This window comes from Suricata suricatta, chromosome 5 (genome assembly GCF_006229205.1).
Source record: "Suricata suricatta isolate VVHF042 chromosome 5, meerkat_22Aug2017_6uvM2_HiC, whole genome shotgun sequence".
Classification (NCBI taxonomy): domain Eukaryota; kingdom Metazoa; phylum Chordata; class Mammalia; order Carnivora; family Herpestidae; genus Suricata; species Suricata suricatta.
Genome location: NC_043704.1, coordinates 122,107,440 through 122,134,232, shown reverse-complemented (window position 1 = coordinate 122,134,232; position 26,793 = coordinate 122,107,440). Strand labels below are relative to the sequence as shown.

The 26,793-nt window shown below is 37.5% G+C and overlaps 1 protein-coding gene across 3 annotated transcripts in view; it reads right to left on the bottom strand.

Annotated features, from left to right (window-relative positions):
- CEP70 (centrosomal protein 70) overlaps nt 1-26,793 on the bottom strand; it is an 80,337-nt gene that overhangs the window by 24,032 nt on the left and 29,512 nt on the right. For all 3 annotated transcript variants that reach the window (XM_029940182.1, XM_029940183.1, XM_029940185.1), the window contains 5 exons: nt 18,829-18,998; nt 12,756-12,812; nt 4,557-4,644; nt 4,380-4,468; nt 3,240-3,314 (listed from right to left, as the gene is read on the bottom strand). In XM_029940182.1, the coding sequence (XP_029796042.1) occupies nt 3,240-3,314; nt 4,380-4,468; nt 4,557-4,644; nt 12,756-12,812; nt 18,829-18,998 (479 nt within the window). The remainder of the gene's footprint in view (nt 1-3,239; nt 3,315-4,379; nt 4,469-4,556; nt 4,645-12,755; nt 12,813-18,828; nt 18,999-26,793) is intronic.

Sequence of the window (26,793 nt, the reverse complement as noted above, 5' to 3'; positions counted from 1 at the left end):
TGAGGTAGGCAAGTTATCTAAGATTCCTAATTCCGTTTTCACATCGAGATTCTATGAAAGTTCCAAACTTTAAAAAAATTATTAACTTTTAAATTCCAGATTTAAATTTCTACAGCACAAATATTTTCTACAAAATCCAACAGAAAAATACAGTAGGGATTGGTTCTAAATCGTAATTTTAAAAGCTAATAGTGAAAAGTCATAGGCTCCTGGGTGGCTCAGTTATTTAAGCGTCCTGACTCTTGATTTCAGCTCAAGTTATGACACAGTTCGTGAGTCTGTGTCCCATGTTGGGCTCTGACAGCATGGAGTCTGCTTGGGATTCTCTTTCTCCCTCTCTCTCTGCCCTACCCATGTACTCACTCATGCTCTCTCTCAAAATAAACTAAAAAAATTTTTTTTTAAATAGTGAAAGGTGAATCAAAAGATGAGAGCTCAAATGAACAACAAAAATATATACACTCAATTCTCATTATTCATGATAGTTAGAGCCTATAAAGTCACCAAAAACACTGAATTTGCAAAGACTGAACCATTGCTCCTAGGGTTAATACAGAGGCAGGTTCCTGCATGCATCTGGAAACATTTTCCTCAACTGATCAATATATAACCTTGTTTTATGTGTGTTAATGTTTAAAGATACCTTATTTAATACTGTTGATTCCTTAACACTGAACTCGTGGCTAACAGCAGCGTAACTCATGCCTAAGTGAAATTTACCTGGCACGTGTATTTTCTCTGTAAGCCACATCATAGCCTTCTTTCCACCCAGGAGGGACCTTAGACAGCATTTAACACTACAGTTGGTGGCCCATCTTGGAGAAATTACCAGCAAAAAGCACAAAAGTGAAAAAGAAAATGGCACTACGACAACACAAAGAATGCTTGTTTACAGTTATGAGGGCTGAAACAAGAGGGCAGAGCCTCACCTGTTCAGCAGCTGGAAATGTGTGTTGGGCATGTCCACACAGGATCATGGAAGTGCCACAACTATTGATTTGGGGATTAGAGATAAATTTTAGCGGGTAGGCAAATTCACAAGTATGGAATCTGAATGAGAACTGACTCCCTATCTCTATGTATACCTAAGTATATGATTGTGTGTTTCTATCTTCATGCATATAGTTGCCTTGAAGTGAGTAAAATTCCTTCGAAGGGCATCAGGATATGCCATTCCAAAATATGCTACTTTTGACACAGGACATGTTTTAAGCCAGAGGAATTTGAGGTATGGCAGGTGCCACAAGGATTCTCTCTGACCTCTTCCTTCTCTCCTGAGCAGATCATACGAGCCTCATGTACTAGGTGCCCTCCCTATACCTAGTGGAAAGGACTATCTTCATCTCTGAAGACAGAGGGATTCCAACAAAGAATCTGAGTTTTCCCCAGTGTACTTGGTTCATGCTCTTTTGCCCCATCATGTTTTTCCACAATTTTCCACTTTATCAACCCTAGTAAAAAAAAAAAAAAAAAAAAAAAGCTCAGCTTAAACTGTTTTTTCTGGCCTTCATTTCCTTATGAAGACTTCCATACAGTCACATATAACGTCTACCTACACCTCCTCTTTTTACCTCCCTACATCCTCCTTTTCCAAGTTGCTTCTCAATCAGTGTCCCTACCTCACTGAGATACCAACAACTAGTTGTTGGCCTAAAACTGAGGAGTTGTGATTTCTTCCCCCCCCTCAGCTGCCTATATCCAATCCATTACCAAGTCTTATCAGTTCTACCTCCAATAGTCCAAACACTTCTCACTTCCGCCACCACTGCTCCCTGGGACCCTGTCACCACCACCTCTTGTCCAAATACAACAGTAACTCATACTATTTCACAGTCAGTACTTAATACAATATCAAAATGGCTTTATTGTTTTCATCATCCTTCTCCTTTCACGTAATCTCCAGGAGGGCAGAGACCCTTTCTATTTGGCTTATCACTCCAATTCCAGTACCCAGAATACCAAGCACATGGTAGGAAGTACTAAGGTACCCAAAATATTAAGCAGTAGTAGGAAGGGAAAAATATTAGTTGAACTAATGGATGCAGCCTTTCCAAACCTTCCACTTCTCTTTATCAGTTTTCCTTCTGTACTATCTTAATGTAACTCAGTATGTCAATTCCTAAATATCCAGAATATGGGCCTCTCTCTGTGGCATGGGTTGCCTAAGAAAGAAGAAACACATCTGTCACTGAAAACTGAATCAACTTATGCTAATACAACTGATGTAATATATCCAATGCATATATTAACTCATATAGTTTTTAAAATATTTCCTCCCAACACTCCCTGCACGACCTCCTCAAGTTCCATTCCCTCGAATCAAAAAGTACACCCGGATAATCTTCAGAAAACACTACTACTATTTGAGGACCAACTTTTTCAAACTGCTCTGAGGCCGTGCTTTTCAAAGTCAAGAAAAGTACCAGTAAGTGATGGATGTGAATGGCTCACTGCATTCATTCTACTACTTTTAAAGTATGACGAGGCTATGTATTATTCAGGTCATGACCAGCGCCAACAAAAACTGAAGGGTTTTTATCTCTAATTTCAATGATTCTTTTGTAATTTCTCTATGACTTTCAAAGACAATTTTCTAGTTAAAATCTTTGCCCTTATGATATCAGGCAAATGCCTTTTTTTGTTTTTAAAATAAATTTATAGCCAAACCCAATACAGTAGAAATGGTTTTTAAACTGTGGAACCAGGGGCGCCTGGGTGGCTCAGTCAGTTAAGCCTCCGACTTCAGCTCAGGTCAGATCTCACGTTCATGGGTTCAAGCCCCGTGTCAGGCTCTGTGCTGCCAGCTAGCTCAGAGCCTGGAGCCTGCTTCCAGTTCTGTGTCTCCTTCTCTCTCTGCCCCTCCCCCTCTCATGCTCTGTCTCTCCTGTATCAAAAATAAATAAAACATTTAAAAAAAAATAAAAAGATAAACTGTGGAACCAGAAATATCCTTTTGAGAAACTACATCTTAGTAGAAAGGTAACTTTTTTTTTTTTTTAAGTAGGCTCCACACCCAACATGGGGCTTGAACTCACAACCTTGGGAACAAGAAAGATGCTCTGATGACTGAGGCAGCCAACTCCCCCTCAAAAATATCCTTCTATGTCATTTCCCCTCCATCAGTCTGCTAATTTCAAGCTAAGGTCACTCTGAGGTAAGCATAAAGTAAACTTACAGATAATAAAAATAATAAAATACAAAACCACAATGAATCTGTAACTTTGGTACAATATAATTACTTGATGTTTTTCTTAAGAGCTTTCTCCAGTTTCTTCACTTGCTGCTTATAAAGTCTTAATTCATGCTGCGTGGGCCTGTAGAAAGTATATCACATTGAATGCATTTAATTTATTGAGTAAAACTATAAAGGTATTTAATAAGTAAGAATACCATGTTACTTGTCACAAATATGCTTATTAAAATTCTTAAAATATTCCACCAAATTTCTTCTGTGTATTCCCTGTTCAAAACTTTTTACCCATTTTTTTACTGTTGTTCATCTATTACTTGTTTTTATAGTGAAATATTTCAAATATACAGATAAGAAGAGAGAATAGTTAAACAAATAATGGCGTCCCACTACTTGGCTTTACCAAAGTCAAATATTAACATATTTGTTTCAAATCCTCTTTTAACTAAAACATGATACACATACTTAAGGTTCCATGTGTGTCCCTAGTTAGGTAACCACTACCCCAAATCCACTGCTTAGTATTCCCGTACGTGGCTTACAATTTTTACTAAATAGATTTATATATTATGATGTGGCAGATTTTTTAAACTTTACCTAAATGGTTCCTACTGTAGTTATCAGTTCCCTCTCCATTTAAGTATAACCTTTGTGAGAACAAGTTACTTATTTTGGTCATTACACCAGAGCTTAGGACAGTGTCTAACTTACAAGAAGTATTCAACAAACTCTTGTTAAACAAAAAAGTCCTGACAATGTTCATTCCTTACTATTCACGGTCAACATGCAGAGAGCGTCATGCCCCTGTGGTAGCACGCTGCATAGAAACCATTTACATTCTTCAGTTCTCTTCCCCTTTCATAGCACAAGGATGAGTGAGATGAGACAGTAAGACATTCCGAAGTACTTTGGGGAATGGGAAACCTGCTGATATAAATCTGAATCTGCTCTGCGTTCCTACCCGCTTTTATCTTCTTCAGTGTGAGCTCCTGTATTTGCACTTGCCTTGCCTACCTATGTGTTCTTGTTCCTTCTGCCAGATGAGATACGACTGTCTAAAATGAGTGAAAGCATGGTTTCCAGGATTAGTTTTACAGAAAAGGAGCTACAAAGATTCATTTAACACCCCAAATTCCAAGATGTATTTACTTTCCAAAAGTTAAATATAAATTACTTAAGTTTTCCTCACCTGGTTTCCAAATCTTTTTGGAGATTCAGCTTTTCACTTAGAAGTATATCAATCTTGAATTTCGATTCCTTGAGTTGATTCTGTAATGACTTTAACACATTTCATAGAAAAATAGTGAGCTTTCCTAGATTATTTTACTTCATAAAAAAGTACTTATTACTCATGTAGTCCCCATACCATTAGAAGGCCTTTGTAAGTCAGTGAGGCATCCAAACTTCTGTAGTCTTTTTCTTCTTCTGATGGACTTTCATCTTCCTTATACAGCCTGTGAAAAGACATTTGGTGTGTACTTCTTATGAAAAATCTATCTTCAATGAAAAAAGATAGCTAATAAAAATCAGTAAAGATTTGATAACCTAAACATCCATTAAAATTTAAGCCAAATTTCCTACTTGCACTCAGAGAGAATAATATTGGAATGTACTACCCAGTATTATAATACATCTCTGTTCACTATCACCTTAATTAGAACGTAAGATCCACGTGGACCAGAACTTTGTTTAGTTCACCATTGTATCTCACTGGCTAGAAGAGTATGAGGCATAAGAGGTGGTGAAAAAAAAAAAAAAGCACTTTTCGAATGAATTTAAAAAACCCAAAGCATACTTTTTTCTTCTAGTACTTTTGCATCACCAAAAACCCTATACCAAAAAAAAATGCAGAGTATGAGTGGACAAGGCAACAGATTTAATAGTCACAATTCAAGTCTTGATACCATTAACCCATTGATATTTGAGTACATCAATCTCAGAATTTGTCTTCTGCCAGACAAGTAGCTGTGACATCTACTTCACAGGACTGCTGTTAAATGTAAATAAAAGATATGAAAGCACTCACTTCCAGGAAATAAGGAAGTGAACTTCAAAGTCACTTGCTTCTGTTACTGAGACCATTTCTTAAAATTTCTATCTAAAGAGAAAGATGGAATTAAACGAGGGGGCTTCCCCTAACTACTAATTCACTATGGAACCATTTTCCCTGGGGTAATTTCTCAAATGTCTTCGACATCTCAGAAGAAAATCTGAGTCTAGTAGGTTTTATTCCTATGTTATTTTCCTTGGCTCTTTAATCATATCCACCAATTCAGGGAAATACTAACAAATAACTAGCAATTTATGTCATGTAATCTATACTGAATTATTATTCTGTACTTGGGCAAAGAAAAGTAGTTACGTAGCTGAACACCTATTATTTTTTTTTAACATTTACTTATTTTTGAACGACAGAGAGAGACCGTGAGAGCAGGGGAGGGGCAGAGAAAGGAGACGCAGAATCTGAAGCAGGCTCCAGACTCTGAGCTGTCAGCACAGCTGACAAACCACAAGAGCATGACCTGAGCCAGAGTCAGACGCTCAACTGACTAAGCCACCCATGCTCCCAGAACACTTAGTATTTTAAAATGTACTTTTCCCCTTTATCCAGAGATTATGGCGTCTGCATTTTTTTAAGACTTCCAACTGGTTAACTGTTATATTTACATTTCTGCTGCTTTGGTCATCACTTCCCTTACTTTCTGAGTTTGCTCATGTATGGAGACAGAAAGTAACAGTCCACAGTATTCAGAAACTCCCTTCAAAGTCCCTCTGGAAGTCTTCCCAAATACTGTATCACAGGTGCACAGTGCATAAGGGTTGTAAGTGTGGCAAGATATTCTTCTGTGGGTCAGGACAAGTGGATAGGGCTTGGGGTGCTCAGAGTTCTTGAGCCTCATGCTTCCCATTGCAGCTCTGGGCAGGCCTCAATGTGGCATATCAATAGCACTTGTCTTTAGTGACAAAACTGAAAAACTGAGCAACACCGGCCTGAATAAACAGGTGTTAAGCAGGGGCTTTTGTGTCTGCAAGCGGCCCGCCCCATCTATCTTCTCCCCTTACTCCCCCTCCCCTAGTTCTATAGTGTGTACCTCCTGGGCTTCCTGTTTATCCCAGGTAGGCCTGCATATCTTAGCCTGTCTTCCCTCATTTTCTCCCCTCTTTCATCTCCATCTCTCAACTCTTTCATCGTCTTTTCTTCAGTAACATCTGTGTCAATTATACCCTCCTTTTACAATACTCCTGCTCCTTCAGGTGACAACAATACCCTATTTATGGATATCAAGATGCACCTTGAAGTTGCTACAACCTCACTAGCAAGTGAGTACTCACTCTTAGGAGACTATTGTTTTTGTTTGTTTAATTTTAGAAAGAGGGTGTGAGTAGGGGGAGGGGCAGAGGGAGAGAGAGTCTTTTTTTTTTTTTTTTGAGAGAGAGAGGGTGTAAGTGCACGAGAGGCAGATAGACCTAGGGAAGGGGGGAAAGGAAGGGAGCCGGTGTGGAAGGAGAACGAGAGGGAGAGACAGAGGGAGAGAGAAGCAGGGCTCACATGGGACTCATGTTCACCTGAAGCAGGGCTTGAACTCAAGAACTGAGATCATGATCTGAGTCAGATGCTTAACGACTGAGTTACCCAGATTGCCAGAAAGGAGACTACTGGTTTATAAAGTCAGTGAACCCTGAAAAACCCTCTTCTTTGGAGACTTGTCACTACAAAACTGAAATGACTTCTAACTTTTTCATCTGTAAGACAATTATTTATGATGTAGCTCCTATTCTCTTCCTATCTCCTTCTCCCTTAATAAGAGACATTCAATCCAAATAACTGGCCCAAACAAGATATTTTGTATAGGCCAAACTATCTCACTTCAGCGAGGCCAGTGATGACAGGATTGCTAAGTGAAAAAGTAATTCTTTCCCCCCAAGCTTCTCATTCCTCAACCCTGGATTTTTACTGCAAATTCATAACAACCAAACTCAACACTCCAACCCACAACGGTCTCCATCCTTCTATCATTTTTAGTCAGACAAACCCAGTTTGCACAACTTCAGAGGCAACTTATACCATACTCCACGTGGCAGATTTCAAATGATAGCTATATGCTTACTAAAAATCCCCAACTCTACCATCTAATTAGTCAGCAGTCAGCAAACTGCTGCCTGTGGGCTGCATGCAGCCTGTGGATTTTTGGAGTTCAAGTTTTACAGAACACAGCCACGCCAATTCATTTATGTATAATTTGCGGCTGGCTTTCTGCTACAACAGCAGAGTTGAACGAACATCTGAAAGACAATATAGCCTGAAATGCCTATAATACTTACTGTCTGGTGCGTCACAGAGAAATTTGCAAATGCCTGACTCTAGATTAGAATTTACTAACGACATGGCTCAAAGGTTGCATCTGATACTCAGTTTGTACTATACTTTTGTTTTTGTTTTTTTTCAATTCTTTATGAGTACAGTTGATACACAGTATGTCACGATGATAGTGACTCAACTTCTCTGTATGTTCTCTATCCTCACAAGTGGACCTGCCATCCATTACCACAAGTTATTACAGTATCACTGCCTATATTCCCTATGCTTTCTCTATTTTTCACATGACTTACTGATTCCATAACTGGAAGCCTTTATCTTCCACTCCCCTTCCCTCTGGCAACCATTAGTTTGTTCATTGTGGACCATATATATTTTTAAATCACTGAGCTAATTGTGAACATTAAAAATCTTATTTATGGGGCTCCTGGGTGGCTCAGTCAGGTAAGCATCCGACTTCAGCTCAAGTCATGATTTCATGGTCCATGGGTTCGAGCCCCGCATTGGGCTCTATGCCGATAGCTCAAAGCCTGGAGCCTGTTTTGGATTCTGTATATCCCTCACTCTCTGCCCCTCCTCCCCCTCAAATAAACATTAAAAAAAAAAAACTTTAATTTTTTAAAAAGTTTTTTTAATGTTTAATTTTTGAGACAAAGAGAGACAGAGCCTGAGTGGGGGAGGGGCAAAGAGAAAGGGAGACACAGAATCCGAAGCAGGCTCCAGGCTCTGAGCTATCAGCATAGAGCCCAATGCGGGGCTCGAACCCACGGACCATGAAATCATGACTTGACCTGAAGTCAGATGCTTAACTGACTGAACCACCCATGCACCCCAACAAACTTTTTTAATAAGAAGAATCTTATTTATAAATATAATCTTCTAATTTTTCTCAAAAAAAAACCCCAAACCACTCAGGAAATCCAGCAACACTGAGTTCACATTCTTACTAGGTATCATATGGCTAGAGTGTGTAGTAATGGCTCCTTTAGAAGGACAGTACATAGCTGTCCAGTTTGCCACAGTCCTCACCTAACCTGCTTCACTCAATTTCATTATTTTCTTGATTGTGTGAATTTCAGTTTGCAACCTCTCAAGCCATTAAATTCTTCATTTTCCTTCCCTTTACTCTTACATACTATGACTGTTCATTTTAGTGTCAGGTTGGCTAGGCCTTGGTGCACAGCTGTTTAGTCCAACACCAGTCTAGATGATGGTGTGAGGTATTTTTCGATGTGATTAGCATTTAAAACAATAGACTTTAAGGAGAACCTTTTCTAATGTGGAAAGGCCTCATGCAATTAAATGCCTTAAGAACAAAGCCTGAGACCTGCAAAAAGGAACTCTTTCCTGGGTCTCCAGCCTGCTGGCCTGCCTCCAAATCACATGAACTAATTCCTTTATGTATTATTTTTTAATTTAAATCCAAGTTAGTATAGTGTAATAATGATTTCAGGAACAGAATTTAGTGATTCACCACTTCCATATAGCACCCAGTGCTCATCCCAACAAGTGCCCTCCTTAATGCCCATCACCTATGCATCCCATCCCCCCAACCCAACACCTCGCCAGCAATTGTTTGTTCCCTGTACTTGAGTCTCTAATGGTTTGTCTCTCTCTCTCTCTCTCTCTCTCTCCATTTTTATCTTATTCTTCCTTTCCTTCCCTTCCCCTATGTTCATCTGTTTCTTAAATTCCACACGAGTGAAATCATATATTTGTCTTTCTCTGAGTGACTTATTTTGCTTAGCATAATATATTCTAGTACCATCCATGATGTTGCAAGTGTCAAGATTTCCTTCTTTTTGATCGCCAATATTCCAGTGTGTGTGTGTGTGTGTGTGTGTGTGTGTGTGTGTGTGTGTGTACACAATATAAAACACATCTTTATCCATTTATCAGTTGATGGACATTTGGGCTCTTTCCATATTTTGGCTATTTTTGATAGCGCTACTCTAAACATTGGGGTCCATGTGCTCCTTCAAATAAATAGTTTTGTATCCTTTGGATAAACACCTACTAGTGCAATTGCTGGGTTGTAGGGTAGTTCTATTTTTAATTTTTTGAGGAACCTCCACACTGTTTTCCAGAATGATGGGTTTGCATTCCCATCAGCAGTGCAAAAAGGTTTCTCTTTTTCCACATCCTAGTCAATATATATATTGTCCAACTTGTTAATCTTAGTCATTCTAACTGGTGTGAGGTGGTATCTCATTGTGTATTTTCCTGATAATGAGTGGTATTGAGCATTTTTTCATGAGTTAGCCATCTGGCTGTCTTCTTTGGAAAAATGTCTATTCATATCTTTGGCCCATTTCTTCACTGGATTATTTGGTTTGTTAAGTTCTTTATAGATTTTTGATACTAACCTTTTATCCAGTGTGTCATTTGTTTCCTTCCTGTGCAGAAGCTTTTTACCTTGATGATGTCCCAATAGTTCATGTTTGCTTTTGTTTCCCTTGCCTCTGAAGACATGTTGAGTATGAAGTTGCTGAAGCCAAGGTCAAACAGCTTTTTGCCTGCTTTCTCAAGGATTTTGATGGCTTCCTGTCTTACAGTTAGAGGTCTTTCATCCATTTTATTTTTGTGTATGGTTTAAGAAAGTAGTCCAGGTCCATTCTTGCAGGTCACTGTCCAGCTTTCCCAACACATCTGCTGAAGACCCTTTCTTTTTTCTATTGGATATATTTTTTAACATTTATTTTTGAGAGAGAGCGAGTGAGCACAAGCAGGGGAGGGGAAGAGAGGGAGGGAGACACAGAATCCAAAGCAGACTCCAGGCTCTGAACTCTCAGCAGAGCCTGACGTGGGGCTCAAGCCACAAACCATGAGATGATGACCAGAGCCAAAGTCAGGCGCCTAACCAACTGAGCAACCCAGGTGCCCTTCCATTGGATATTCTTTTCTGTTTTGTCAAAAATTAGTTGGCCATATGTTTGTTGGTCCATTCTTGGGTTCTCTATTCTGTTCCATTGATCTGTGTGTCTGTTTTTGTGCCAGTACCACACTGTCTTGATTATAGCTTTGTAATACATTTCGTCAACATTACTTTGGCTATTCAGGATCTTTTGTGGTTCCATAAAAATTTTAGGATTGTATGTTTTAGCTCAATGAAGAATGCTGGTCCTATTTTGATAGGGATTGCAGTGAATATGTAGATTGCTTTGAGTGTATAGACATTTTAATAATATTTGGTCTTCCAATCTAGAAGCATGGAATGTTTTTCCATTTTTCTTTGTGTCTTCTTCAATTTCTTTCATAAGCTTTCTATAGTATTCAGCATATAAATTTTTCACCTCTTTGGTTAGGTTTATTCCTAGGCATTTTATGGTTTGAGGCGAATGTAAATGGGATCGATTCCTTGATTTCTCTTTCTGCTGGTTTCTGTACATTGATTTTCATATCCTGCAACTGCTGAATTCATGGATCAGTTATAGCAGTTTTTTGGCAGAGACTTTTGGGTTTTCCCAAAAAGAGTATAATGTGTCTGAGAATATTGAAAGTTTGACATCCTCCTTGTCATTTTGGATGCCTATTCTTTTTGTGTCTGGCTGGTAAGGTTAGGACTTCCAACACTATGTTGAGTAACAGTGGTGAGAGTGGACATTCCTGTCATGTTCCTGACCTTAGGGGGAAGCTCTCAGTTTTCCCCACTGAAGATTATATTAGCTGTGGATCTTTCGTATATGGCCTTCATGATCTTTAGGCAGGTCACATGAACCAAGTCCTTTAAAATAAATCTATTTACATCAATATATATCCTATTGTTTCCATTTCTCGAGAACCCTGAAAAAACCTGAAATATCCAGTTTTTCTGTAGTAAAGGAAAAAGTACTTTCCTTTTTTCCAAGGCAAATGATGCCTTGTCATTCATTTATAGCTTACTTGGTGCATTATGTGAAAGATTACTCTATAGGATACTACAAATCCGTTGAACTGCAGCCAAATTGGCTCAATCACAGTGCCATTAAAAAAAAAAAAAGTCTACACTCTTGTATCTATGCACTTTTGCTCACAGCTTTGTTGCCTTTCTGCTTTCCCAAATTTTCCTCTTCCTTCAAGCACAAATACAACCTTCATTTGCTTTGTAAAGACTTCCCTGGTCACTCCAACCAAAACCATATTGTTCTTGTTCTAAAGTCCTATATTACTGTCTGTTTTAGTCACTACTCTCTTATGACATCATGTGTATTAGTGCTTTTTTAATCTCTTATTATTTTTCTTAATTATAATGTTTACATTATATCCCCCTTACTATACTGTAAAATCTTAGAAGGTAAGAACCATATCCAAAACTGTGTCCCATCTCTGTAGAAATTAACACCATCTGAAGGACACAGTCTCACTTGGAAATAGGAAGTCTCTGAAGTTACTTGATATAAAGCTACTTTCTGGAAAGAATGAAACAAGGAATTGCTCAATCAGTAGTTGTTCTCTTCTTGTCTTCCCTTCCTTCCTTTTTCTCTCCATCCTGCCACACACACACTTTTTTTTTTTTTTTTAATAGTCCCCAAGCTACTAGAAGGAATCAGCAACCAGCACAGCTCTAGCATTGGTCCTGCTGTGTTACTGGAGTCATTAGTCATGGGGTAAGAATCTGAGAATGCAGCAGAGAATGTATGTGCATGTTTATTAAAGCATATTAAGTACCTAAAATAACATGGCACGAGGTAGGTGCTCAAATAAATATTGCTCAAGGAATTATTCCATCTATAAACAATGAAACAGGGCCCTTAGATACCCCTCAGTTATTTTAGGTTAGTCAATGACCATTATCTTTATCTTTACCCTTATTTTTTTAATCAGAGGTGACAAGTGTGTTCTACTCCATGTGTGATTTTTCACTATGATGTTTTATCTTTATCTCCTATAAATCTGTAAATTAATTAGTTTGCACTTTGTTAGGTAGCTAGTTGAATGCTATGTACCCTGTGGATATACTCAGTAAACTGTCCATTGGCTAGATGTATAGAACAAATTATAATACTTCAAGAAACTAAAACAAATACTATTTCTTCTGTGACCAATAATTTGGTGATTTTTAAACTCACATATTTTAAAATAAAGACAACAATAAATTTTAATATAAAAAGCAAAATGCACTCTTCAAGATCTTTATAAAAATAAATTCATAGTTATATTAGGAAGAGTTCCAAAATATATTTAAAATTTCAAAACATTATAAAAATTTTGGTGTAGTTCATGACTAGGTAACTGACTTTGAAAACTGTAATACAGGATGAATCTTACCTCTGTTTATGAAGTTTTCTAATTTTAGATTCATAATAATCAATTAGGCAAAGCAACCTAGAAAACAGAAGATGAACTTAGTTTTCAAAATGTGGTATTGAAGCATTTACTACTATTCTCTCTACATAATTTCAAATCACAGTGATGAATGTGTCCAGCGAGTAAAAACTTAAGTGATTTTTTTTACCACAAATATTATACTAAACCATATATTTTAATTTCAAAGTACAGATTTTAAAATAACCATGAACTTTAGATCTCAACATATTAAATGAGTATTTTCCTTGTCCTAGCAGTTTTATCTCTAGCAATTGCTCCCACAAAAATATTTGCTTAAGCTTGTAATTCAAGATGAACAAAGCTGTCCACTGCACCATTATTTACCAGAGTAAAAACCCAGAAATACTCTAAATATTCTTCAATAGGGGGAAGTTCCATAAATAATGACACATCCGCTCTATAGAAAACAATGAAGCATAGAAGAAACGTAAATTTATATGTCCTAATAAAAATTGAAAAGGGACAAAAGTAGTGTTGCATAGCCAAATATGGAGTATTAACTCCATTTCTGTTTTAAAGAGAAATAATTGTACATGAAGTTGTAATTATCTTGAATGAGAACTCTGTGGGTTTCTTTTTAATTTTTTTTTTTTTTTTTGAGAGCGCATGTAGTGGAGGGGCAGAGGAAGAGAGAAAATTCCAAGCAGGCACAGTTTGGAGCCTGATGCGCGGCTTTATCTCAGGACCTAAGCCGAAATCAAGAGTCAGCTACTTAACCAACTGAGCTACCCAGGAGCCTAACCCTGTGGGTTTTTAACTGGGAGACAATACCTTAACCTACGGGATGGTGCTGGGTGTCAGATGACTAATTGGGCAGAGAGCAGAATGCTAGAAGTTCATCAATAAACTCACAGCCCTACTATACAATGAACCATCATCTCTTGCAAACTGCCAAAGGCACTCCTCTTGTTCAAGCCTAGGAAGGGCACAAACTGAACTATTAAAAAGTGATTATCTCTGGAATGTGGGAATTAGGAGGGGTAAGCAGGTATGTAATATTTTACTTTATGCACTTTTATACTGTTTGAATTTTTATGAATGTATTGCATTTGTAAAAACCCTTGAAGAGAAAAACAGCACTTGTTTTCACATGTTATTCTTTTTAAAGCAAGAATTTATACTATTTCCCCATCTGGAGAAACTTACTCATCTCTTTTTATTCCAGAGCTAATTCAGCCAATTGTGCTCTTACTATTACAACTTTCTGGATTATTCTTTCTCTTCAATCTTTCTCCATCTCAACACATACTAGCTTTCCTATTACCCCACAAAAATGCTTCCATTTCTTTTATATCCCTCACGAACCCTCTCACCCCCTACATCTCCTTTATGCCACCACTCTCGCTTTTTCTTCATAGCAAACTTGATTCATTCTGATTGTTACCAGATACCTTCAATAAACTTGTAGCAAAGGCTTACTGTGTGTCAAACAGATTTCTGAGCAAGGCAGCGAGAAGGCAAACACATGAAATGATTAGGCAGCATATACTTCTTATCACCTCTCTTTCCTAAAATATTTGTATTCCTTAGTTACCCTGACACCCAAAGGTAACTCCTATTCTCCCTCTCCTTTGTTCCTCTATCTGAAATTTGGAGAGTCTCTGGAGTTTGGCCCTTCTAATTGTAGGTCAAGTATCTCTACAAGGCTGATGGGAGGTACCTAAGTACATGTCCATAAATGAATTCATCATCTTCCATCCCTCTTCCCCAAACCAAGCTTGAAATCTGGCTATCTTTGATTTCTCTCCTCCTTTCAGTATCTACAGTTAGTGTGGACAATTCCTGTCCATCTTTGCCACAGCTCTCTTTTCTTTTGGCTCTAACGCAGGCCTTTGCGATCTCCAACCTAGACGACTACAACTATTAGTAACTGGTCTTTTTGTCTTTGGGTTTAATTTCTTTGATCAGATATCCTGGGGAGTAGGGTCTTCCTTCTGTATAGTAAGCAGAACCCCAACTCTTCAGCCTGGAGTTTGAGCCCTTCAAAGTTCTAGCACACCTTTCCATATCGTTTCCTAAGACACTTACCATCATCATTTCGTCCACCCTCTCTGCTCTAGACCTCTTGGACTACTTGCTATTTTCAAATATATTCTGTTTTCCTGCCACCACACTTCTTTAACCAAAATACCTTTCCCTTACCTCTACCTATTACAATTCTATAGTTTCTAATAATCAAGTTTATAAATTATTTCCATCATGAAACCTTTTTGGTCACCCCCATCTTCCTCAAAGGAAAATAACCTCTACTGTCATGTCCACTTAGTATCCTATATGCCCCCCATTACAGCACAGACCACTATTTGCCTTATATTTTACTTACCTGAGTATGTTTCTAGCTACCCAGCTAGATTGTCATGTCCATAATGGCAGGGAACGTGTTTTTACTCATCTGTGTAGGTTCTATATTGTTTTGCCCAATGCCTTTGTAACTTTTAACAAGAGCTGTAGTGGTTCCAACTCACATATTTCTCATAAGGTTAATTCACCATTTTTAAGTTCCGTACCTCAAACTCAAAATTAGCCTTATTAAAAACCAAATAGACAACCTCTAGGTCATCAGACAAACTCACATCTGAATTAGCTTGACTTCAGAAGACACATAAATTCTCTCAATCCTTCTCTTTTCTCTTGTCCTCTTACTGAAATTGGCGGTCTCCTATTCTTGTCTTCATTCCCCTTCCGCCTTCATTCCTCCCTTAGAGGCCTCGTTCTCCCACTGTCCGCATCTCCCTTTCCTTCTTTCAGTTCTCCTTACCCCTATTTTTCTTTCCTTGCTCCTCTCTTTTCTAAATTTATTCACCCCTAGGGGTGCCTTCTTGGCTCAGTTGGTTGAGCATCTGACTCTCGATTTTGGCTCAGATCAATATTCCAGGGTCAGGACTGAGCCCCATGTTGGAATCCATGCTTAAGATTCCCTCCCTCCGTCCCTCCCTCCCTCTCTCCCTCCCTCTCTCTCTCTCTCTCTCTCTCCCCCCCACTCATGCTTGCTCCATCTCAAACTAAATAAAATAAAATAAAATATTGGGTGTCTGGGTTGCTCAGTTGTTAAGCATCCCACTCTTGATTTCAGCTCAGGTTCGTGACATCAGGCCCCGCATCTGGCTCCATGCTGACAGCACAGAGCCTGCTTGGGATTCTCTCTCTCTTTCTCTGCCCCTTCCCCATTCATGCTACCTCTCTCTCAAAATAAAGAAATAAACTTTAAAAAAAAGTAGGGACATCTGGGTGGTTCAGTCAGTTAAGTGTCTGACTTTGGCTCAGGTCATGATCTCATGGTCCATGGGTTCAAACCCCATGTTGGGCTTTCTGCTGACAGCTCAGAGCTTGGAGCCTGCTTCAGATTTTGTGATTTCCTCCTCTGCCCCTCCTCTGCTCTCTCTTGCTCTCTCTCAAAAATAAACAAACATCAAAATATTTTTTAATTAGTAAAATAAAATTTATTTATACCTATCTGTATATATTTATGGTATTTTAATTTTTAAATATTTGTCCTTATTCTTCCTTCAAAAGGATGATAATTATGTATGTGTGCATTATCTCTTAAATAACTATCAAAATAATCTAGTCTTAACTTGTTTTTAATTTATATGGGAACTCATTTATTTTTATGGCAAAACAGAAATTCCTAGTGAGTAAAGATCCCCAATCCTATTCTGTAAATACATAAGACTAGTTAAAATATAATTAGTTTATACTATTAAGGGGGAAAAAAACCATGGTGCTATCTTTTATACAGAAAGAAGTAATGTGGGGGTGCCTGGGGGACTCGGTTGCTTAAGCATCCGACTCTTATTTTGGCTCAGTCATCTCACAGTTCATGAGATGGAGCCCCACATCAGGCTCCACGCTGACAGCATAGAGCCTGCTTAAGATTCTCTATCCCTCTTTCTCTCTGCCCCTCTCCTGCTTGTGCTCTATCGCTTTAAAAAATAAACTTAAAAAGGGGAGAAATATGAATATAATATTCATACTGCTTGTTTTTGCTAAAAACATCACTAAACATTTAAAATTACGTATAGGGGAAGATAAGGAATAGGGTCAAGGGGACAGAAATGAAAACACAACTTTTCTAAATATGAATAATTAGTTTTGAATTGGAATCATATTGACATCTTACATATTCAAAAGTAAATGGAATATAAAAAAGCAATCCCTAAGAATTCAAACCAAATTTAAATAAATAAACCTAACTGTATATTAATTTGGTGACACAAACACACAAAGAAAGGTTTCAAAATATTTTAGAACACTGTATTTGTATCCTAGAATACATTATTGATGTCAAAGATAATTGCAAAGAAATTTAAACTTCATGAAGTAGGCTTATTGTTAGCAGTAATTCTGGTATTATTTTGAAACAATTTTTATAGGTTACACAATAAAGCAAATAAATTATTATTGTTAGGAAAAACGATTTCTAGCATAAAAGAAAGTTACAAATGCAGAATCAGACTTTAAATAAAAATTCCGTAAGGTTAAATTCTGATATAAAAAAAATCAATAATTTGTTTTTTCCCCACAAATATATATAATTCCCTGCACTCTTCACTAAAAAGTCCTAAAATCAATGACAACATAATAACATTAGAAGCATGACAAACAAACAAAATTGTGATCTCTAAAAATCATTTCTGATTAAAAGAAATGTCTAATTAATTTTAAATTTAATTTAGTTAACTCTAAATGTTTAGTGTTAGCTTTAACAAATATCTGAGTCGACTCTCAGATATTTTTGCCCTGGGGCAAAAAATAAATAAATAAAGTACAGAATGTGCCTTCTGCCTAAAAGTAAGAAATTTACCAAAGATTAATAAGGTTGAGTCAAAAGGATATAATAACAGCATGAAAAAGTTCCCACGGGCTGAAGACAGAGTAATTTGATCATTAAAATACATGAGTTAACAACTTTAAAAAAAGGGGAGATAGCCAGCAACAAAAAATCTTATTGCTTATCACTGGAAATCAAAAGAGTATCAACTCCTTACTCCAAAAAGTGGGAATTAAGGGGTGCCTGGGTGGCTCAGTTGGTTGCAAGTCTGGCTCTGCTAGCTCTCTCTCTCTTTCTCTCAAAATAAATAAACTCTAAAAGAAGTTTTTTTTTAACAAAAAGTAGGAATTAAGATGAAAAACCTGAGCATTAATTCTATCTTTCCTGTAACAAGCCACATAGGGCAACCAAAGAACCCCTAGTCAATAGGAAAGGCTCTGTTTTATGAAAGAATTCCAGCAAAAAAAGAAGAAGAAGAACAACAACAACAACAGCAGCAGTAGCAGCAGCAGCAGCAGCAGGATTGAAAAATCACCATTTTGCAAAATCATCAATTGGGTGAAACCATTAGATGACAAGATGATGGGGAATTTTATAGTTGAAGGATCAAATTACTATTTAACCCCAACAATCTTAGTATCTCTAAGAATTAAGTCAACAAGACATGTGCCTCCTGATACGTCACAAGTAGAAGCATACATTACCACCTATGAAGTATTTTTGCCAAGAATATTTTTCCTTCTTTTTTAAAGTTTATTTATTTTGAGAGAGAGAGCGAGAGAGAAAGAGTGCATTTGGGCAAACAGGGAGAGAGAGAGGGAATCTCAAGCAGGTTCTGTGCTGTCAGTGCAGAGCCCAACACGGGGCTCCATCTCACAACTGTGAGATCACGGCCTTAACCAAAACCAAGACTTGGATGCTTAACTGACTGAGCCACTCAGGCACCCCTGCCAAAAATATCTGTATCTAAATTTAGCCCAAATTCCCAGTTTAGAGAAAATATAGGAGACAGAAGAATAAATTAAATGACATAATAAGGAAACGAAGCTAGCATGAACTTCTCCAGGACAAATGACTAGTTTCTTCAACAAGTCAATGACATTCTGAGGGCAAAAATAAGCAGGCAAGAAAGGGAGGAAGACTCCTCTAGTTTATAAGAGATATAACCACTCCCAAGATAAAATCTGTTTAAAAAAAATAATGAATCCAGCTACACATATCAATTTATGTAGGAAACATTACTGTCTATCCAAGACGGTATGAGGAACTCTTTTGCAGAGATAAGCAAACACTCTGTTTTGAGTAACAATGCGCTCTTCCTCCTCCTTTGTTAATCTATAGATATCCTTTTGCAAAAAAGCAATGGTCTCTTGTTGTTCCATTTGTTTTTTCTTATAATGCTGACATTTTGCCTGTAAGAAATTTTTCAAAAACCGTAATTACGATATGTACATCTAGGACACGCTGTCCCAACAATACTGTACACAGCTTCTATCAAGAGGCTTCATTCAAGAACTTTAAGAACTATTTTCACATGAGTACAAGCTCCAAGAACATTAATAAGTCATAAACCCCAAAAAAGGTAACAATACAAAAATAACACTTATACTTAATTGGATGTATTCAAGTTTTGAGAGTAAGTAAAGCAACTCAAGAATCTTCATAAAAATGACATAATTTCATTTATATGAAAATAATAATCAGGAAACGACCAATATTAGGAATGTTAATAAAAAACCAGGATTTAAAGTTCAGTGTTTTTTTTGTTTTTTGGGTTTTATTTTGGAGAAAGAGCATGCATGCACACATCAACTAGGGAGGAACAGAGAGAGGGAGAGAGAAGGAGAGAAAGAGAGGGAGAGAATCTTAAACAGGTTCCATGCCCAGCACAGAGCCCAACCACAGAGCCCAAAATGGAACTTGAGCTCATGACCTTGAGATCATGACCTGAGCAGAAATCAAGTTGGATGCTTAACTGACTTAGCCACCAAGGTGCCCCTAAAATTCAGATTAAGTGATTAATGATAATTCAAGATTTCAGAGAATTTGATCAATTTAGGCATCCATGCAATATGGGAGATAAAAACTTAGAGTAAGTCCCTATCCAGGATTTATTATTAAGAAATAATATATACCCCAAGATTTATACAAAGGAATTTAACTCTTGGACACTTTCTGGTCTTCAATGTATTATCACTGGCCTGGTTTTCCCTTCTTCCCTACCTTCAATCCTTCAATGTCCTTTGAAAGCTCATTATCAATAGCATCATCACTGCTGTTATTAATACACTTTTCATTAAATTCATCCCAATCTACCCATGATATACCATTTTCAGAGGAGAATGACTTGTCTAAGCACATGTTCACCTGCCCATATTGTCAAGTTTACTGAGACTTAGACAGCTCAAACCTCAAGGGGAAAAGGGGACTCAGCTTCTGATACTACAACATCTCCTAGTAACCAGTGACCATGTGCCTCAGTCCCCAACTGGAAGCCAGGCAGCTGCTTTATAGCCAAGTGACATGTGTCCCGGTTCCATCTCTACATAAACATTAGCCATGAAACTAGAAGTATCAGTTTTGCAAGGTTGCATGTGTTAAGAGCAACATGTAAGAAATCAACTGTATCTCTCCTAAGTCATTCTGTGAGGCCAACATCCTGACACAAAGCAAGACAACACAAGAGAAGAAAACCACAAACCAGTATTCCTTATACACACTAATGCAGTTAATCTCCAACAAAACTCTAACAAACCAAATTCCTTAACAAATTAAAAGGACCCAGGAGGACACCAGGACCAAGTGAGATCTATTCCTGGAATGCAAGAATGGCTCAACATATGAAAAAAAAAAAAATCAACACACTACACCACATAAACAGTTAATAAAAGGGGAAAAAATATGATGATCTTAATTGATGTAGAAAAAGTATTTGACAAAATCCAACACCCTTTCATGATAAAAACACTCAACAAACCAGGAACAGAAGGAAACAATCTCAACATAATAAAAGCCATTTATGAAAAACCTATAGTCAATATCATACTCAATAGTGACAGACTGAAAGCTTTTCCTTTTAGATCAGAAACAAGACAAAGATGCCTGCATTCATTACTTGAATTCCACATAGTACTGGAAGTCCTAGTCAGAGTAATCAACCAACGAACAGAAATAAAAGGCATCCATTTTGGAAAGAGGTAAAAGCATGTTTGTAGATGATATGATCCTAATGGAGAAAACCTAAAGTGTCCACAAAAAGAAACCTGTTAGAACTATAAATGAATTCAGCAATGGAGAAGCATACAAAGTGAACACAGAATAATCCATTGCATTTGTTTTTCAATTTATTTGAGAGAGAGAGAAAGCGCGTGCGCGCATGTGCGAAGGGCAGAGAAGCACAGAGAGAGAGAAGTCTAAGCAGGATTCACACTGTTGGTGAAGAGCCCCACATGGGGCTAAATCCCACAAACTAAGAGATCATGATCTAAGTCGAGACTAAGAGTCAGACACTCCACCAACCCACCCAGATATCCCTCAACTTCATTTCTGTACAAGTACAGTGAACAATCTAAAAGGAAAAGAAAACAATCCCACTTACAATACAATAAAAAAATAAAATAGAAATCAAGAAGACAAAAGATTTATACATTGAAATTATAAAATGCTGCTGAAGGAAAGTGAAGACAACAGAAATGAATAGAAAAACATTCTGTGTTCACAGACTAGAAACTTAATGTTAAGAGGTCAATACTACCCAAAGTGATCTACAGATTCAATGCAATCCCTATCCAAATTCTAATGACATTTTTTTTTACAGAAACAAAAAAATCTGTACTAAAATTCAAATGGAATCTCAAGATATCTCACACAGCCAAAACAATCTTAAACAAGGAAAAAGGTTAAGGTTCTTAAAGTTCCTGATTTTAAAGCTTATCACAAAACTATAGTAATCAAAACAGTGTGATACTGATATATACCAATGGAGTAGAACAGAGAGAGCCCAGCAATAATCCTGCGGATGTATAATCAAATTTTTTTCAACAAGGGTACCAAAACAATTCAAAGGGAAAATAAAATGCTTTGTTCAACAAATAATATTGGGAAAACTGGGTATCCCACATGCTAAAGAATGAAGTTGGACCCTAACTAACACCATATACAAAAATTAACTTAAAATGGATCAAAGATCTAAATTTAAGAGATAAATTATAAACTCTTAGAAGAAAACGTAGGACAAAAGTTTCATGACACTGGATTGGCAATCATTTCTTAAATAAGACACAAAAAGCACAAGAGGAAAAAAAAAATAACAGATAAATTGACTTTCTCCAAACTTAAAACTTTTGTGTATCAAAGGACACTATCAACAGAGTAAAAATGGCAATCAACAGAGTAAGAAAATATTTTCAAATAATACATATGATAAGAGTCAGTATCCAAAATAACTCCAACAACTCAACAAAATCCAATTAAAAAAAGAAGGAAAGGACTTGAATAGACATTTCTCTAAAGAACATACCAATAAGCACATGAAAAAGCACTCAACATCAAAGACCATTAGGAATGCAAATTAAAACCAGAATAAGATACCATCTCACACCCATTAGAAGAGCTACAATTAGAAATACAACAGAACGCTATCCCAATCAACAGTGCACCAGCATTCTTCTCAAAGCTAGAACGAACTATCCTAAAATTCATATGGAACCACAAAAAACCCCGAATAGCCAAAGTAATACTGAAGAAGAAAAACAAAACAGGAGGCATCACAATCCCAGACTTTAGCCTCCACTACAAAGCTGTCATCATTAAGACAGTATGGTATTGGCAAAAAAAACCAGACACATAGACCAATGGAATAGAATAGAGAACCCAGAACCGGACCCACAAGTGTATGACCAATTAATCTTTGACAAAGAAGAAAAGAGTATCCAATGGGAAAAAAGACAGCCTCTTTAACAGATGGTGCTGGGAGAACTGGACAGCAACATGCAGAAGAATGAAACTAAACCACTCTCTTACACTGTACACAAAAATAAACTCAAAATGGCTGAAGGACCTGAAAGTGAGACAGGAAACCATCAAAACCCTCGAGGAGATAGCAGGAAACAAAATCCTCGACCACAACTGCAGCAATTTCCTACTCAACACATCCCCAAAGGCAAGGGAATCAAGAACCAAAATGAACTATTGGGATCTCATCGAGATAAAAAGCTTCTGCACAGCAAAGGAAACAATCAAGAAAACTAACAGGCAACTGACAGAATGGGAAATGATAGTCACAAATGACATATCAAAAGGCTAGTATCCAAAATTTACAAGAACTCATCAAACTCCACACCCAACAAAATGAATAAACCAATGACGAAATGGGCAGAAGACATGAATAGACACTTCTCCAAGGAGAACATCCAGATGGCCAACAGACACATGAAACGATGCTCAGAGTCACTCATCATCAGGGAAATACAAATCAAAACCGCACTGAGATACCACCTCATGCCAGTCAGAGTGGCTAAAATGAACAAATTAAGAGACTATAGATGCTGGTGAGGATGTGGAGAAACGGGAACCCTCCTACACTGTTGGTGAAAATGTAAACTGGTGCAGTCGCTCTGGAAAACAGTATGGAGGTTCCTCAGAAATTAATAACAGAACTCCCCTATGACCCATCAGTGGCACTGCTGGGGATCTACCCAAGGGATACAGAATGCTGATGCATAGGGGCACATGTACCCCCAAAGTTCACAGCAGCACTTTCAACGATAGCCAAATCATGGAAAGAGCCTGAATGTCCATCAACTGATGAATGGATCAAGAAGATGTGGTTTCTATATACAATGAATACTACATGGCAATGAGAAAGATTTGTAGCAAAGTGAATGGACCTTGAGGGTGTCATGCTAAGTGAAATAAGTTAGGCAGAGAAGGACAGATACCATAAGGTTTGTCCTGTTAGACCTTTGAGTGAAAACAAACAGAGGACCATGGGGAGGGGAAGTGGGAAAAAGTTACGGAGAGGGAGGGAGGCAAATCATGAGAGACTCTTGAATACTGAAAACAAACTGAGGGCTGAAGGGGGAGGAGGAAAGAGGAAGAAGGGTGATAGTCATGGTGGAGGGCACTTGTGGGGAAGAGCACTGGGTGTCATATGGAAACCAATTTGACAATAACTATATATAAAAAAAATACAACAGAATCAAAAATAACAAATGTGGGTAAGGATGTGGAGAGATCTTGTGCATTGCTAGTAGAAATGTAAAATGGTGTAGCAACTCCAGAGAATATATTGCAGTTCCACAAAAAAATTTAACATAAATTTACCATATGACCAAGCAATTCCACTTCTGGGCATATAACCAAAATAACTGGAAGCAGAGACTTGAAAAGACATATGTACATCCACTTTCATAGCAGGATTATTCACAGTAGCCAAAACATGAAAACAATCCAAGTGTCCAATGATGGATGAATGGATAAACAAAATGTGGTATACACATACAATAGAATGTTACCTGGCTCTAAAAAGAGAGGAAATTCCAATACGCTACAACATGGATAAATACTTTATGATCCCACTTATATAAGGCAACTAGAGCAGTTCACATGAGACACAAAGTAGAATGGTAGTTGCCAGGAGCTGCAGGGAGCAAGGAATGGGGAGTTACTGTTTCATGAGTATGAAGTTCCAGTTTGGAAAGATGAAAAAAGCTCTGTAGATGGATGGCGAGGATAGTTGCACAAGAATGTATTTAATGCTACTTAAATGTACACTTAAAAATGGTAAGTTTTATGTTATGTATAACAGTACACACAACAAAAAAAGGGAAAATCAATTTATCTCTATAAACTAACAGTGAATATTAAGAAATTAAACAATTAAAAAATCAGGGTGCCTGGTTGGCTCCATCTCAAGTGTGTGCAACTCTTATGAGCTTGAGACCCTCAACAGGTGTAAAGATTGCTTTTTCTGTTAAAATTTTATTTTTAAGTAAACAGAAAATACAATCATTTATAATACCATTAAAATATTGGATACTCAGAGCTAAATCTGATAAAGGATGTGAAACGCCAGAATACCCCAAATTACAAAACACTGTGGAGATAAATTAAAGACTTAAACAAATAGAAACAGCATGTTCATGGATCATAACATTGAATACTATTATGATGCCGTTGTCCCCAAATGGATCTATGTATTCAATCCCAGCAGGCTTTTTCTTTTCTTTTTTTTTTTTTTTTTTTTTTTAAGAAATCAACAAGCTAATTAGAAAATTCACAAAGAAATGCAAAAGACCTAAAAGAGTGAACACAATATTGACAAAGTAACATGTAGATAAGAAACATGTAGAAGACTTGCAGTAAACAGTGTGGTACTTCCATAAAGACAGATACATATATTAATGAAACTAAACAGAGGGTCCAGAAGGAGACCCGCACGTACAAAAATTCATTTTGGCCGTAAGTACAAAGGCAATGTGGTAGAGAAAGGATACTCTTTTTTAACGAATGGTGTGTAGAACAATTAGATACTGTAACCTTGGGCTAGGGACCATTTAAGATACAAACCAAAAGCATAATCTATTTTTTTAAAACCTGATTTAAACTTGATCAAAATTAAGAACTTAAGCTCCTTGAAAATGACTGAAAAAATGAAGGCAGTTTCTTAAAAAGTTAACTATATGCTTACGTACAACTCAGCAATTCTAGTCTTAGGTATCTACCAAAGAGAAATGAAAGCCTATGTCCACAGAAACACTTGAACATAAATGTTAATAAGCTTTATTTGTAATAGTCAGAAATTAGAAACTCAAATATATACTAACAGGTCAATACACTGTGGTATAGCCATACAATGACGTACTTGTCAGTAATAAAAAATAATTAACCATTGATACACCCAGCAACATGAATGAATCTTGAAAGATGATATCAATGATTTTGATAGAGTACTTAGTTATGAGCTGGAGGTACAAATGAAACAGTAGTTTCATAGCTGCCCGCCTTCCACCAGGGCTATCAGATCAAGAGCAGCAGGTGCAGAGCATGTGCTCTCCTTGCCAGCCTGTAGCCTGCAATAACCTGTAACTTTACTATACTGTATTTAAACTGCAGTTTCAACACGCCTCACTCACATGACGAAAGACAGCCATGACGCAAGCACCCTGCTGGCAAGCACCCATGCTGGCAAGCACCCTGTAGGGCCAAAAACTCTGCCTCCCTATTCAAGGAGTCCCCAAGATGACCAAAAACCTCAGTCAGACACCACTTGAGCCACTACGCATAACCTATGCAACCATAAAAAGGAAAGACACCCCTACCTCCAGTGCAGTTGCCACCTTGGGCCTGCTGACTGTCCCATCTTGAGAGCATACTGTCCTTAATAAACTGCTTTGTGCTTGCTGTTTTCCTTCTGGCTGTCTTTACTGGAGTGCGGATTCTCACATAAATCTTTCAGGGGGAATCCAAGAACCAAAATCTCCCACCAGCAACAACTAACAGCCTGTGCTACATGAAATGTCCTTTTCCTTCCTGTACCTTTTTCCCGTACTTAGATTTTAGTACTTATAAGGCAATTATGTATTCTGAATATCTTGCTGACTTTAAAAAAAGTTTAGGTCTACAGACCACCGCCAGAAACTCCCAACTCTACAGGAAACACAATGGCAATAATTAGTATCTTTCAGTACTCATTCTAAATGTCGATGGATTAACTCTCCAATGAAAAGACAAAGGGTAAGAAAACGGGTAAGAAAACAAGATCCATTTATATGCTGTTTACAAGAGACCCACTTTAGACTTAAAGACACCTTCAGATTGAAAGTAAGGTGATGAAGAACTATCTATCATGCTAATGGTCGCCAAAAGAAAGCTGGAGTAGCCATACTTACATCAGACAATCTAAATATTTAACATAAAGACTGTAATGAGATGAAGAAGGACATCATAATTAAGGAGGTCTATCCACTAAGAAGACCTAACAACTGTACTGTAAACATCTATGCCCCCAACATGGAAGTACTCAAACATAGAAACCCATACAAACTTCAATACCCCACTTACAGCAAAGGACAGATCATCTCAATAGAAAACCAACAAGGAAACACCGGCTTGAATGAAACACTGGACTGGATGGACTTAACAATATATTCAGAACATTTCATCCCGAAACAGTGGAATACACATTCTTCACAAGTAGATATGGAA